General features: G+C 37.1%; 1 protein-coding gene across 2 annotated transcripts in view; it reads right to left on the bottom strand.

Annotated features, from left to right (window-relative positions):
* LOC117342242 (growth hormone-regulated TBC protein 1-A-like) overlaps positions 1 to 17381 on the bottom strand; it is a 37605-nt gene that overhangs the window by 2758 nt on the left and 17466 nt on the right. For both annotated transcript variants that reach the window (XM_033904299.1, XM_033904300.1), the window contains 8 exons: positions 14989 to 15143; positions 12505 to 12551; positions 8434 to 8545; positions 7939 to 8057; positions 6208 to 6304; positions 4519 to 4582; positions 1254 to 1362; positions 381 to 566 (listed from right to left, as the gene is read on the bottom strand). In XM_033904299.1, the coding sequence (XP_033760190.1) occupies positions 381 to 566; positions 1254 to 1362; positions 4519 to 4582; positions 6208 to 6304; positions 7939 to 8057; positions 8434 to 8545; positions 12505 to 12551; positions 14989 to 15143 (889 nt within the window). The remainder of the gene's footprint in view (positions 1 to 380; positions 567 to 1253; positions 1363 to 4518; positions 4583 to 6207; positions 6305 to 7938; positions 8058 to 8433; positions 8546 to 12504; positions 12552 to 14988; positions 15144 to 17381) is intronic.

Raw genomic sequence — 17381 nt, 5'->3', positions numbered from 1 at the left:
ATTAAAAAACATTTTTTTAATGCTGAACTGATCATCATACATTGTAGGTACTTTATCATTCATATTGACTTTTTTTCTTGATACATTTTTTTTAATGCTAAAAGCATCGATCCACAATTTTTTCTGTAAGATATTTGACATAAAATCATGTCAATGTGTTTTTCTCATATGGTAGGGAGAACCAATTATGATTAACAATGAAGTTAATTATGTTTGAATTGTATTAATTATCAGAAAGATAACATGCAATTTTCTTCAATGTATCCTGACAATTCTGGGAATTGGAATCAAATATAACATAAGCAGAAATACAAATTATATGACAGTTTTCTGGGCTATAATTCATTTGAATTACAATAAAAATCAGAAAAATTACTAACCTGTAAAAAGACATGACAATCAATAATCTTTGGGTTATTAACGATTTGTTTGAAGAAGTCCATCGTCTCTGTAAAATTTCGACAGGCCAGAAACTGTTCCTTGTTTTGTATAATCAACATTGCAGCCACTCTTAACAGAATCTTGTCTCCCTCGTAGAACAAACAGTCCCAGATCCTTAACGTCGTCTGAAATGAAATCTTCATTTTAAGCGAGAACACGGACAGGTCACCAAGGGTCCCTTTGTGTGGCTATATATATCCCCTATTGATCATAGGAGAAACAAGAGGCCCAATAGGCCTGTATCGCTCAACAGCACCTTTGAAGTTGATCTATGTCATTTCTGTAGATACTTACTATGCTGATTATCATTTAATTTAAATATAGGCTAGGTTTATTCATGTCAATAATTTTCTGCTAGTCTTTCAGTCTAGCAGAATATTGGCCTAATATCAGGTCTTGTGACCTTTAATGTAGGTCAAGGTCATTCATTTGAACAAACTTGGAACCCCTCCACCCAAGCATGCTACAAAACTAGTATCAAGTCCCTGGGCCTCTTGGCTATTGGGAAGAATTGTTTTGAAGAATTTAGCATATTTGACCCATATATGTGACCTTGAATGAAGGTTAAGGTTATTCATTTGAACGAATTTGGTAGCCCTTCACCACAGCATGCTACACTCCCAATATCAAGTCCCTTCGGGCAGGTGAGCTAAAAATAATTTAGGTTTGGAACATTTCAACATTCCCAACAAATTAGAAATTATAGTATTGTAAATACCATGAAAATCCAAAAGTTAAAAATAAATATCACACATCTATTATGTTACATTACTTCATGATTAAAATCGAGGACCTGATCTGAAAATGTTTACCTCGACTGGCATGACATCGGCGAAGAGACAGAGGAACCACTTAGTGGCGACCAGGCACCACTGTATGTCCATACTCTTAAGGTGTGCGTGTATCTCCGGGGCCTTCCATCTGTAACAAAGGAGGACTTGATTAACAGGTACCTGGATAACCAACTATGGGTCAGGTTTGATCCAAACCCTATAGGTTATAACTGAACCATGATGCATGTGTACAGTAATACAAGAGGCCCTATGGGCCTGTATCGCTCACCTGGCTTTACACCAATTTTGAAGCTGATTGAGGTCATTTCTACACATACTATGCTGATTACCTCTTTATTCAAATATCAGTGTATGCTGGGTTTTTCATATCAATAAATTTTCTAGTTCTTCATTCCAGCATAATATTTGCCTAATATCAGGTTTCAGAGACTCATGGCTATCGAAACAAGGGCCCAATGGGCCCAAATCGCTCACCTGCAATGCAGTGATCTTTTCATATATGGATCCTGCAGTTATTTGAAAGCATGCTACAGGACCAATATAATGTCTCTCTGCACTTTGGCTTTTCACTAAAAGTCATTTAAAGATTTAAGCATACTTGATCGACGTGACCTTGAATGAAGGTCAAGGTCATTCATTTGAACAAACTTGGTAGCCCTTCACCCCAGCATGCTACAGACCCAATATCAACTCCCTGGGACTCTTGGTTATTGAGAAGAAGTTGTTTAAAGATTTTAGCCTTTTTGACCCCTGTGACCTTGAATGAAGGTCAAGGTCATTCATTTGAACAAACTTGGTAGCCCTTTACCCCAGCATGCTACAGACCCAATATCAACTCTCTGGGACTCTTGGTTATTGAGAAGAAGTCGTTTAAAGATTTTAGCCTTTTTGACTCCTGTGACCTTGAATGAAAGTCAAGGTCATTCATTTGAACAAACTTGGTAGCCCTTCACCCCAGCATGCTACAGGCCAAATATTAGGTTTCTGGGGCTCTTGGTTATTGAGAAGAAGTCGTTTAAAGATTTTAGCCTTTTTGACTCCTGTGACCTTGAATGAAAGTCAAGGTCATTCATTTGAACAAACTTGGTAGCTCTTTACCCCAGCATGCTACAGGCCAAATATTAGGTCTCTGGGACTGTTGGTTATCGAGAAGAAGTTGTTTAAAGATTTTAGCCTTTTTGGCCCCTGTGACCTTGAATGAAGGTCAAGGCCATTCATTTGAACAAACTAGGTAGCCCTTCATCCCAGCATGCTACAGACCCAATATCAACTCCCTGGGACTGTTGGTTATTGAGAAGAAGTCGTTTGAAGATTTTAGCCTTTTTGACTCCTGTGACCTTGAATGAAGGTCAAGGTCATTCATTTGAACAAACTTGGTAGCCCTTCACCCCAGCATGCTACAGGCCAAATATTAGGTCTCTGGGACTCTTGGTTATTGAGAAGAAGTTGTTTAAAGATTTTAGCCTTTTTGACTCCTGTGACCTTGAATGAAAGTCAAGGTCATTCATTTGAACAAACTTGGTAGCCCTTCACCCCAGCATGCTACAGACCCAATATCAACTCCCTGGGACTCTTGGTTATTGAGAAGAAGTTGTTTAAAGATTTAGCCTTTTTGACCCCTGTGACCTTGAATGAAGGTCAAGGTCATTCATCTGAACAAAATTGGTAGCCCTTTACCGCAGCATGCTACAGACCCAATATCAACTCCCTGAGACTCTTGGTTATTGAGAAGAAGTCGTTTAAAGATTTTAGCCTTTTTGACTCCTGTGACCTTGAATGAAAGTCAAGGTCATTCATTTGAACAAACTTTGTAGCCCTTCACCCCAGCATGCTACAGGCCAAACATTAGGCCTCTGGGACTCTTTGTTATTGAGAAGAAGTCGTTTAAAGATTTTAGCCTTTTTGACTCCTGTGACCTTGAATGACGGTCAAGGTCATTCATTTGAACAAACTTGGTAGCCCTTCACCCCAGCATGCTACAGACTCAGTATCAACTCCCTGGGACTCTTGGTTATTGAGAAGAAGTCGTTTAAAGATTTTAGCCTTTTTGACCCCTGTGACCTTGAATGAAAGTCAAGGTCATTCATTTGAACAAACTTGGTAGCCCTTCACCCGAGCATGCTACAGACCCAATATCAACTCCCTGGGACTCTTGGTTATTGAGAAGAAGTTGTTTAAAGATTTTAGCCTTTTTGACTCCTGTGACCTTGAATGAAAGTCAAGGTCATTCATTTGAACAAACTTGGTAGCCCTTCACCCCAGCATGCTACAGACCCAATATCAAGTCCCTGGGACTCTTGGTTATTGAGAAGAAGTCGTTTAAAGATTTTAGCCTTTTTGACTCCTGTGACCTTGAATGAAGGTCAAGGTCATTCATTTGAACAAACTTGGTAGCCCTTCACCCCAGCATGCTACAGACCCAATATCAACTCCCTGGGACTGTTGGTTGTTGAGAAGAAGTCGTTTGAAGATTTTAGCCTTTTTGACTCCTGTGACCTTGAATGAAGGTCAAGGTCATTCATTTGAACAAACTTGGTAGCCCTTCACCCCAGCATGCTACAGGCCCAATATTAGGTCTCTAGGCCTTTTGGTTATTGAGAAGAAGTTGCTTGAATGGAAAGTTGACGCCGGACGGACGGACGACGGACGGACGACGGACGCCGCGCCACGGCATAAGCTCACTTGCCCTTCGGGCAGGTGAGCTAAAAACTATTGTTTTCAGATTTAAGCCGATTTCACCCCTGTGACCATGAATGTAGGTCAAGGTCATTTATTTGAACAAATTTCATAGCCCTTCACCCCAGCATGCTACAGGCCCAATATCAAGTCCCTGGGCCTCTTGGTTATTGAGAAGAAGTTGTTTGAAGATTATAGCCTATTTCACCCAGGTGACCTTAAATTTTTCTATTGTTTGTTACAATGACCTTGAACTTTGACCTTTTGATAAAAAAATATTTCAAACAAGCAGTTCCATTACCTTTTGATAAAAAAATATTTCAAAGAAGCAGTTCCATTTAAGAAGTAATGTGTAAAGTTTGTGCCTGATTGGTCCCCTTGCCCATGTGTTACTGACCGTAAATGGTGATGTAAATGGATGGATGACGGCATTACAATATCAACTTTTGATCTCGGGTCTGGGGGATATTGTAAAACATTATATCATCATGCAATGGTGCATTTGTACTTTGTTCCTGGTGGGGTGATAATTTTTGTGAAGAAAAATATTTGAGAGTATATCTGTTTCCAAAAATGGGAAGACAGTAATTCACAGAAAACAACATACTTGATTATCTCTCCTAAAAGTTCCTGTTCTGCCTGAGTGGCTTTCATGTCAGGAGCATAGAAATCTGAAATAACAAAAAAAAAAAAAAAAAAATATATAATAATATTTAATTTGTGGATGATTATCATTCACACAAACTCTTAATTATAATATGAGAGTAAAGTTAATAAAAACTGACCTAACTGAAGTAGAACTGTGATGCCGAGGATAAGTACCAGGGTATACCTCATTCTTACTCATTTACAAATGTCTAAACCTTCAAATTTATCATTGAATTTTATAATTTTCACAAGTTTACACAGTTGTGTAATTCCATCAAATATAAGATTTCATTGTAATTGTCAAATTTATAAAACACAATTTGTCATGGCTTATGATGTTACCCAGACATATTAGTTGTTACCAGAGTAAATTTTTCGAAGGGATGGAAAAGAAGAGTATGTCTTGTACGACAAGACAATTTGGAAAGTTACAGTTCCAACCAGATTTAAACAGACCCATTGAATTCAACAATTGGTTTTGTTGTTAAAATGTGAATAAATTCAGGAATATCACAAACTCATTCGGCAATATCTGAATTTCTATACAAGCAAACCCATGCCCCAGTTAAGATGAACCCATGCTTCAAGTAGTTAAGAAGTCCTGTGACCAGTACTGTCCAGGCAAAATTTGTATATGATGTAGGTCAAGTCAAAATATAGGTCAACGTGACCCAGTTTTGGATTATGACACATCTTAGATTTCAGTAATGAAGATTCAGTGACAAGTAGTGTAGAAGATACAGCCTGGATAAACTTTTCCCTTGGTGTTGGTCAAAATATACAAACATGTAGGTCAGAGTGAACCTATGCCCTAAGCATGAAACTCCAGTGATAGGTAGTGTAGGAGATGAGGCATTACAACATACACAGGCAAAATGTGTTCATATATGATATAAATCTGATCTGAAAAATTATTGACCTGAAATTGTCCTGAAAATGAGGTCAATTTCAGATGACATGAAAACATTTTGTCTGTATAGCTGAAGAATTGATACATAAACTGCAAAATAATAGTCTCCCTCCCTCCCATTGTGGGACCCTCTAGTTACTGGCCATCCTAGAAATATCGTACCTGGTAGTGGTTACTGACCAACCTAGAAATATCGTACCTGGTAGTGGTTACTGACTAACGTAGAAATATCGTACCTGGTAGTCATGGTTACTGACTAACGTAGAAATATCATACCTGGTAGTGGTTACTGACTAACGTAGAAATATCGTACCTGGTAGTGGTTACTGACTAACGTAGAAATATCGTACCTGGTAGTCATGGTTACTGACTAACGTAGAAATATCGTACCTGGTAGTGGTTACTGACTAACCTAGAAATATCGTACCTGGTAGTCATGGTTACTGACTAACGTAGAAATATCTTACCTGGTAGTCATGGTTACTGACTAACGTAGAAATATCGTACCTGGTAGTCATGGTTACTGACTAACGTAGAAATATCGTACCTGGTAGTCATGGTTACTGACTAACGTAGAAATATCGTACCTGGAAGTGGTTACTGACTAACCTAGAAATATCGTACCTGGTAGTCATGGTTACTGACTAACGTAGAAATATCGTACCTGGTAGTGGTTACAGACCAACGTAGAAATATCGTACCTGGTAGTGGTTACTGACTAACCTAGAAATATCGTACCTGGTAGAATGTCATTCATCAGCGTGTCCAGCAACCAGAAGACTTTCTCCTCATTTTTCACAATCAAAAGAAGTAAACCAGCAACAAAGTTAATGCCCTACAAAAATACAACATTACAAATATCAATTACATTTGAAACATTTCAAACACAGCTGAAATACAGACAATATTACAAATCTCAATGAATTGTTTTTATTTGTTCAGCAAAAGACTGATTTTTTGCCCTTAACAAGAGATCCCAGAGGGATCTTGGCACCCACCATTGAATGATCTTCATAGGTTCCATGTCAGATTGATCTTTTCTCTTCTTTTCCTTTACTCTAATTAAGTCATACTAATCTGTAAATTCAGAATCAGCCCTCTAGTACTTTTCAAACAAGGGGAACCTATATATAAAATTTAAGATTTAGCGATAATGGCTGTCCGTCGGCCATGTTGTTTTCCAATTGGTCCCAAAATGCAATATGCATAATAAGAAACCAAGAGGAACCTACAAATGTAATTTGAGAAAGATCTCTTCGGTACTTTCTGTGAAATAGCGATAACAAACTTCAATCGCCAAAATTCAAGATGGCTGCCTGTTGGCCATGTTGTTTTTTTGATCGGTCCCAAAATGCAATATGCATAATAAGAAACCAAGAGGAACCTACAAATGTAATTTGAGAAAGATCTCTTCAGTACTTTCTGTGAAATAGCGATAACAAACTTCAATTGCCAAAATCCAAGATGGCTGCCTTTCGGCCATGTTGTTTTTCTATTGGTCTCAAAATACAATATGCATAACTAAGCACAGAGGGGAACCGACATATGAAATTTGAGAAAGATCCCTGCAGCACTCTCTGTGAAATAGCGATAACAAACTTCAATTGTCAAAATCCAAGATGGTTGCCTGTCGGGCATGTTGTTTTCCAATTGGACTCAAAATGTAATATGCATAACTAGGCACCAAGGGGAAACTATATATGAAATTTGAGAAAGATCCCTTCAGCACTTTCTGAGAAATAGCCATAACAAACTTCAATTGTCAAAATCCAAGATGGCTGCCTGTCGGCCATGTTGTTTTCTGATTGGTCTTTAAATGCATTATGCATAATGAGGCACCAAGGGGAACCTATAAATGAAATTTGAGAAAGATCCCTTCAGTGCTTTCTGAGAAATAGCGATAACAAGAATTGTTTACAGACGGAGGGACGGACGGATGGACCACGGACCACGGACCACGGACGCAGGGCGATTTGAATAGCCCACCATCTGATGATAGTGGGCTAAAAATTTGATAACAAGGAAAATCTTATCAAATCTATGTAAGCTTTTTAAAATTTTTGGATAAATATAGCTATAATAAACAAAGACCATCCAAATTCAAGATGGCTGCCTGTTGGTTATTAAGGTTCAAAATTTTATGGGCACAGCTAGACACCAAAGGGAACTTACATATCATGTATGAGAAACTTCCTTTCAGAATTGTGATCAATAACCCAAATTACATCTATCATAATCAAAGATGGCTGCCTGTCAGTCATTTTGTATTCCAAATCAGCTCAAAAATGAGCATAACAAGGGACCCTTAAGGGGAACCTACAGATTGAGAAGTATCCTTCCAGTACCTCTCAAAAAACAGCAATAACAACATTTGTTTGTGGAGGGAAGACTGATGTTGGACCATAGATGTGTGGCAATGTGAAAAGTCACAATCTGATGATGGCAGGATAAATATCTCCCTCTACTCACCTGACAGTAGCCCTGGTCGCTGTTTTTGTGGGAGAGAGCTATAAGAACGTTAAACAACGGCCCCCTCAGATTGCCATTTGCGCTGAAGTATATGTTGTCGGGGAAAGTTCTGTGGAGATCTGAAAAACAATTAATTAATAACCTTACACTTCGAAAATGGGCACAGTTTTGCACCGTAATAAATAATTTGTTTTATACATATCTGTTTGCTTTTGTCAACTTATGTTAATTTTTTCTGGTCAATATGATGTTTTGGGATTCTCATCCATTTTTTCAAATGTTTTCAATTTTCCAAATTATTGAGCACTTGTTTACTTTGCCTGGACTGTTGAGCTCTCACACGGACTTTTTACACAATATGTGTTTGATCAATGAAGTTACAGTACAGACAAATAAGCTTGCTTCACTGCAGCATGTTATAGGCCCAAAATCAGGTTGTCGCACCATCGCATAAGCTCACAGGCCCTTTGGGTCTGTTGAGTTAAAAATACTGACCTATAGTGATGGCCTCCACAGTGGAGTCATCATGCTGGCTTTTCAGGATGGTCTGGTACAGACGAGGATTGGAATTCATGCTCTCCAGGGCACCGCTGACACACATCCATACCTACAACATCACTTACATATTAAGTACAATATTCTAATGAGTTATGAAGCTCTGAAAACCACTTCATTGCTAAGTTTGATGTAGGTAATTCTAACAATTGTTTCTGTTAAACAGATGTTTGGAAAGACTGGATATTATATGCTCACACCTACACATAACCTGGCTTCAGATGCTGAATGTACGATGACTATACTCCGAATTTCATTAACATATCTCTAAATTATTCTTTGGTTCTCATGTTATCACGTGGTCGTGTGACCAGCACGAAAGGCAGCACTAACAATTGGTCAGTAAATATGGCCAGAGCACCTGATTAATGTATTTTTTCTTACAAATAAACATGATACATTTGTTTATCTTACTTAGAAACTTGAAAAAAGCGCTGTACAATCTTCTATTTATTCACGTACAGTTATTATAACGGCGTTAGAAATTGGCATTGATTTACAAAGTGCCAATCAATTGACTACTTTTTCAATAATTTTGATAATATTTGTCATTTTCATAGGAATGTACAGCACTTTTTGTTTGTTCATGTACAAATACATTCATGCTCTTATATCTGTTTCATAAGTATTGATTTTGGGTAATCAGGTGCTCTATGACCATTAATATAGAGTATGACATTTGACCTTGAGGTCAATTAGGTCACAGTGACCTTAGATGGCATAATGCACTAGCTGCACATTAGCTTTAGGTGATGCAAGTTTCATAAACATATCTTAAACAGATAAGAAGTTAAGTTACATTTTATTGTACGGCCCAAGCAATTAATTTCTGGGAGAAGAAGCTACACAAGTACTAGTCATTTAATTGTCTCCCTTAAATCATTCCATGGGGACCTAACAAGGGGCCAAGAGGGCCTGTATCGCTCACCTGGTTGGATTTGATCAAACGTCAAAATATATACATGTTCAATTTGTTATAGCTTCATTTGTTGAAAACCAATGCTTTATAAGGTTATGGGGTGGGGATTTAAACAGTTTCAAAGATATAACAAAGAAATTAAGACCCTAGGGGTATGGAACAACCGTATGTCTTTCTTATTTTAAATCATGAACTTGTTTATCTCTTGATGCCCAGAAATGCTATAAATGGTTATTGGGTGGGGATCTAAACCATTTCAAACATATAGCAAGGAAACTTATTCCTTAGGGGTTGGGAATTTTTTACATCAGGGTTGTGTTTATCCCTTCATGTCAAGCATTGTCACAATGTATATATGGCTATGGGGTGAGAATCTCAAAACACAAAAAAAAATGGTTATAGCAATATACCGTATTTATTCTAATAAACGCCCCCACCCTAATAAACGCCCCCCCACCCTTTTTTTGGAAAGAAAATTCCTCAATTTGAGAAAAAGAACTTACCGTGGCACATCCACGTGTGTCCAGAGGTAATTATTTAAAGGATATCCAACATAAAACTAACACAAACCACAAAACAAAGTTTCAGTAACTATATACACAGTACCACTATATCGTATCAACAAACGTTAATGTCCCGGGCTGTCATACGCGCCACTGACCTCGCTGTCATCATCACTTCCGGTGGATTCACTTTCACTTTCACCGAGTTCAACTGCACCTCCCATTAAATTTTCCAGTACATCCTCAGCTTCCTGGACGTCAATATTTTGGAATTTTACTGACCTTCCTCCTCCCTTACAGCGTTTTGATGTTTTAGAAATGTTTTTTAGTTTTTGTTTGTTTTGGCACCAGTCCCACACTCGTTTCCGGTCAACCTTAAACACAGTAGCTGCCGCATGTTTTCCCTTTTGCTCGGCGTAGTTTACAACTTTCACTTTGAAACTTACTTCATATAACTTCACTTCAAACCCGACATGATTGATAGCAGATATAATAAACTACAAGTGATGAGAGTAAACTGGATCTTGACCGGTTTATGACACAATTTAACACACTCGACCCCATGTTTCAAACAATGTATATGTTGTACGTAATGTACAACTACCGTAAGTATAAATAACAAAGTTTATGTTTCTTGCAATTTCATACTCAAAATGTTTGTCACTTAGTTTTACAATGTTTTGGATACATATACACATGTTTCATGGTGTGAAATGGGTACATACAACATATCTCACAACTTACCGACTCTGAAATTTTGATCTCCATTAAACGCCCCCCCTTGGAAAAATTTCACGCCCCCGGGGCGTTTATTAGAATAAATACGGTAGCCAAATTGATCCCTTTGAGCCCAGCCCCTCAGCTGGACCATTTGCAGCTTTTTGAATCCCCACCACTAGGGATGCTATCAAATATGAGCGATATCAAATGTTTACTTCCAGAGTCGAATAAGTTATTTTAGCAAAATAGGCAAATTGATCCCTTTTGGCCCTGCCCCTCATTTACATACAAGGATACGAGTTGTACATATATTATAAATATTTCTCTCGGTACAACTAGGACAGGAAATTCAAATCTATATCGACTATTTACATGTATGTATATGGGTCTAAATAAAACAAAAGACATTTCTCCAATTATTCACACACAGATTTATCTTTCTTGCATAAGAATCGTATCTCATTCAAGCATTGGTGTAGAATTGATTCACGATCAATAATGTACATGTATATCTATTTCTGAGAAAGGGATTAAAATAACAGTACAGCATGATAGACATTATATCTTTCTCAAGTTTTCTAGGAGTGAAAGGGTTTTTGAAAGGCTGCATGCCCATCAAGACCTAAAATGGTACTGAAATCAACTTTAATGTAAAATTGTCACAGTTGTAATTAATACATTCTGTTACTTAAATATTTTAATTTCCGAAAAATTGGTTTTTAAATTATTTTTTTCTGTAAAATCCGATTAGAAGAAGAGATTATCTGAAGCATTTGATGATTTGGGTAGGTCATGCTAATGTATATATAGCGAAAATTAGGTCGAATTCTGATGAAATCAGCTGATGTGATGACTCAGACACATAAGGAGGAAAATATCAGTCAATTAATAGATTTATACAATATACCAATATCATTTATTGGACAGCTGTCGGGCAGATTGCTAAAAATAACTATGATTATATATCAGTATCACATCAAATGGTCCGAATCTGTGTGACTGTAAATCGATGGAGGTGAATATATATATCAGGTATATATATCATGTAATTCGTATACCGTTATATAAATTATATATACTGGTACAGATCACATGTGATATACTGGTTACACAATTTTTTCTTCCTTATAGAAGATCGAATATCATCTTCTAAAAGCAATGAATGATTAAATCAATTTTACTGTGAAATGATATCCTTATTTTTTGCTGAGATGTAATAATATTCATTTTTTTTCTCTGATATGTTATTCATATTTTTTCTTTTACTTTTCTTTATCATATCAACTGAAAATACCATTTACATGCAAATCTATAGTCAATCTTTTTGACAAAGGTCTAACCAAAGGATGACCTCACGTATGGAAAAAGTAAGAATTAGCAACACGTGAATTTGTATATTTGGTATATATATATTGGTGTGAAAACAACTAACACCTCACATTAAGTTGTAGCCTGTTTAGAGATCCAAGATTGAACTTGTCTCTCAGTCTCACATTAACTTCTCTAAATGGCATGACTGACTGCAGAAAACTACGTAGCTTTAATACGAACCTGATGTTATAGTTGGCCAAGACAATTATCGAAAATATGTGTTCAAATTTCAGTCATGCCATCCTAACTAAATGTTTTACAATTTCGGCCAAGCCATCCAAAATATATGTTTAAATTTTAGTCAAGTATGTACATGTACCAGTATTTCAAAATTTTGATGCATGTTGCTGCCACCCTTTTTGTTGTTTAATTTTCACATCAACATTTATATATCCACTCTTCTCTCTCAAATTTTATAATGCATACTTTCCTGTGGAAAATTGTAAGTTAAAGAATAGTGATGAAAATGGCATCTCAGCTTTTCAGAAGTATAATTACCATTGGACGGTGCTCATTGGGGATGCCCTTCCTGCAGTATCGCTTTACTGTAAACAAAAAAAACGTCGATGTGTCAAGTTTATGTCAATCTACAGTATATAACATGCTCTCACTCTTGAGATTTTAAATCTTTTTAGTGTGTAAGCCGCTAAATTTGATTGAATAATCATGATTGCCACATCCTTTACATGATTTAGTACTGATGTGTGGGCTTATTTTCGATACTGGCTTATTTCCTAGACCAGCTTATTTTCAATGTGTGTACCTGCAGCGCGAGTGTGGATCATTTTTTTTCTGTCTCTAGCTTATTGGCAATTTGAAGAACTGAACAAATGATCTAATTTTCTTACTACAAGAAAGTAAGAAGGGGGCAATATTTTTCAATTACAAACCAGAAACAATAACCAGATATTATGTCATATACCTTAATAAATCTTCTCTATCTTTTCATCTGTGTTTAATGAACACATTTTCAAAACTGATCTATCTGATATTTCGGCTGCCATTGCTGTCCCCTACAAACCCAGCCCATGTGTGTGAGCTCATTAAATCATTTTATTGTAATAACTTATTCCAATCGGCCAATTACCGCTTTCAATCCGAGTAATATAGCATAATTTGTTCTAATCTTCAGTCCTTCAAGAAAACTTTGGTGAATTAAGTCACCCATAAGCTCAAGTCCATCTCCTCCATCAGATATTACTTTTATTTGGGGGTTAAAGAAAACAAGAGGCCCATAGGGCCTGTATTGCTCACCTGGTTGGATTTGACCAAATGTCAAAATAATTTTCATGTTCTATCTATTACTAATCTAATTCTATCTTATACCTATATTTGTTGATGTAAAACAATGCTATATATGGATCTCAACGATTTCAAAAAAAAAAAAAATATATATATAACTAAGAAGCTAAGACACTAGGGGTGGAGAAAGAGCCAAGGGCCTATTTCAACATCATGATTGTGTTTATCTGCATTATGCCCAACAATGCTATATATGGTTGTAGGGAGGGGATCTCAATGGTTTCAAAGATATATTAAAGAAACTATGTCCGTAGGGGTGGGGAAAGACTCAATGACATATTTTTAGATTAGGATTGTGGTTATCTCTTTATGACCAACGATGCTATAATTATGGTTATAGGGTTGGGGATCCAAATGGTTTTCAAGATTTATCAAAGTAACTAAGTCCCTAGGGGTGAGAAAAAACCCAGGGCCTATATCTATAACAGGATTGTGTTTATCTCTTTATGTCCAACACCTTCGGGTCAGGTGAGCTAAAAAATGTTCTGTAAGAATATATTGAAAATTGTGCAAACCAATACTTGAGTCCATATTATGATATACACTTATGTATACACTAAATTGATGCACACTGTTAAATACAGTATGTTAAACGCATGGAAATGTAGCCGATGTGAAATGGAAATACCAGTTAACCTATAGGTTAGTGAGTCATCTTATTACTAGGTATACTTGAAATGGATGCTTAATGAACCAAATCCATCATTTAAAATCAGGGTACAGAACAGGTTATACTATAGACTACAGTTAATGTTTAGAACTAGTCAATTACCACATAGGTATTCGATAAAACCAGTTAGTTCTGGGCCTGCTGTAGTTATATAAAGGTATAGCACAGATTGATCAACTAAAGCCGATTTTATATTTCTAACAAACATGCTTCAATGATTTAAAGACCATTTAACTTATAGTATATATATATATTTAGCAACACATAAATGTATATCTATGTAAACAAAACATTCACTCTCATGTACATGTGATGAGCAAAACAAGAGGCCAAGAGGGCCTGTATCACTCACTTGGTTTCATGTGATATGAAACAAGCTTGATGTTTAAGCATATTTGACACCGGTCTTGCTATGTCAAAATATCATAAGCATTTTATATGGGAACATGTACATTAGTTTTATTCTAATTCTAAAGATGTGAGGTTTTTCTGCCAAAAAGTGCATTAAGCCATGAAATGAAATTAACTTTTGGCCCAACCCAACCCCGTAGGAATACACAGATATGAGAGATAGCTATTACTTAGAGCCAAATTGACCCCTTTTGGCCCCTGCCCTCCTCCCCCAGGGGGTCAGCCCTGCCATTTGTATAATTTTGAATCCCTACTACCCCAAAGGGATGCTACCACACAAACGTGAGTGATATCCATTGCTTAGGCTCAGAGAAGAAGTCATTTATACAAATTGACCCCTTTTGACCCTGCCCTTTGCCCCCCCCCCCCCCCCCCCCCCCCCCCCCCAATATTGATATTGAATCCCTACCAAAAGGGATCATATACCAGTTAAAAATGAGCAATTCAGAGAAGAAGTCATTTATATCAATTTAGCCAAACTGACCCCCTTTTGGTCTGGTGAGCTAACAAAACCTTCCTAAAAGCAAAATCAAGAATATTAATATTCACAAGTATGTACTTTATAGTATAACATGGTCTAGATACATTGTACAATTTACCTTTCCGGGATTTGGAGACCCTGTTTTTCTTGCTGATGACGTCCGACCACCTGGATGATCTACGAGCAAGTACGGCCAGGTATCTGGACATAAACTCGTCATAGGAGGAATGGTCAAAGTCTCCGTCTCGCTCAAACCCATAGCCGTCTACTTTACTGTAAAATAATGTCAAAATGAAAGTCAATATCTTACTACAACTACCACGTAAAAAGTGAAATGGTAAGAATTCCTATATTCATGGCAAATCAATGGTTTGCGTTTACTTGAAAAGTAAAAAAAATCCCGGAATATATACTGGATAAGTATAAGTCTTTTAAGATTATGATATTATTATAAAGTTGTGTATAGTAGCATTATATAACACAAATCATATTTTATGACATACAGTCATGATCAGTATACAGCCTTATACCCCTTATAAAAAATAACAGGTACATTGTAGAATGAAAGGTAGCATAAAACTTAGTTACATACAATAATGTATAATTAACTGGTTTATAAATACCACCTACATGAGCTCAAACACAAATGTGTAAGGTAGCATATAACCTTAACTCTAACACAAATCACAGGTATAATGTGTAAGGTAGCATACAACCTTAACTCTAACACAAATCACAGGTGTAACGTGTAAGGTAGCATATAACCTTAACTCTAACACAAATCACAGGCAAAATGTCTACATCTTCGCTAGCCAAGGCTTCTGATTACGTTACACTCCACGAACCCTTGGCAGATATAGGCGTCAGTTCTGGCCCTCTAGCAGAGATTCGAAATTACCACCCTTTACACATGAAATTTTCGACCAATCAAAACGAACGTTACCGATTTACTTCATCGGTAATGTTTACAAAGGCACATGGAGGCTTGTGTCATTTTAATGAGATATGTGATCAATGACTTCTATCAATTGATCAATCACTGCGAATGTTTCCCAATGATTGTACGTCTCTGTTTTTAGGTAAAATGTCAAGACAAAGTCGACAATATAGCTATGTACTGGGCGCCGCCATTTTTGTTTACTGTGAAACCAAGCCTGGATGTAAAACGCGATTTGATGAGGTGCCCTGGGATTCCAAGGCACGACGGTTTGAACACGCCTATATCTGCCAAGGGTTCGTGTAGTGTAACGCAATCAGAAGCCTTGGCTAGCGAAGATGAATGTCTAAGGCACAAACCAAAGGTATAATATGTAAGGTAGCATATATTTCCTAAACTCAACACAAATCACATGTATATTCTGTAAGGTAGCATATAACCTTAACTCTAACACAAATCCCATGTATAACTCGTAACATAACATATAACCTCTAACAAGTACAGATCACACGGTGTGATGTAATTGTAACATACACCCTTAACTCTATACAGATTGCGTGTTACACAAGGTATTGTACAACCATATACCTTTAAGTCTATACAGATTGCGTGTTACGTGACATATTATACTACCATAAACACTTAACTCTACCATAAACACTTAACTCTACCATACACACTTAACTCTACCATACACCCTTAACTCTACCATACACTTAACTCTACCATACCATACACCCTAACTATATACAGATTGTGTGTTACGTGATGTACTATCATACACCCTTAACTCTACCATACACCCTTAACTCTACCATACACCCTTAACTCTACCATACACCCTTAACTCCATACCACCCGTAACGTCTGACCAACACCCTTAACTCTACCATGACGGCCTTAACTGCATCATACACCCGATAACTCTATCATACAACCTAACTCTACCATACACCCTTAATTCTACCATACACCCTTAACTCTACCATACTGCCTTAACTCTTATCATACACCCTAAACTCTACCATACACCCTTAACTCTACCATACTGCCTTAACTCTATCATACACCCTTAACTCTACCATAAACACTTAACTCTACCATACACACTTAACTCTACCATACACCCTTAACTCTACATACACCCTTAACTCTACCATACATCCTTCACTCTACCATACACCCTTAACTCTACCATACTGCCTTAACTCTATCATACACCCTAACTCTACCATACACCCTTAACTCTACCATACACCCTTAACTCTACCATACACCCTTCACTCTACCATACACCCTTAACTCTACCATACATCCTTAACTCTACCATATACAACCTTAACTCTACCATACACCCTTAACTCTACCATACACCCTTAACTCTACCATACACCCTTAACTCTACCATACACCCTTAACTCTATCATACAACCTAACTCTACCATACACCCTTAACTCTACCATACACCCTTAACTCTACCATACACCCTTAACTCTACCATACTGCCTTAACTCTTATCATACACCCTAACTCTACCATACACCCTAACTCTACCATACACCCTTAACTCTAC

This window comes from Pecten maximus, chromosome 14 (assembly GCF_902652985.1).
Source record: "Pecten maximus chromosome 14, xPecMax1.1, whole genome shotgun sequence".
NCBI classification, from domain to species: domain Eukaryota; kingdom Metazoa; phylum Mollusca; class Bivalvia; order Pectinida; family Pectinidae; genus Pecten; species Pecten maximus.
This window is presented reverse-complemented; position numbering and strand designations above follow the sequence as displayed.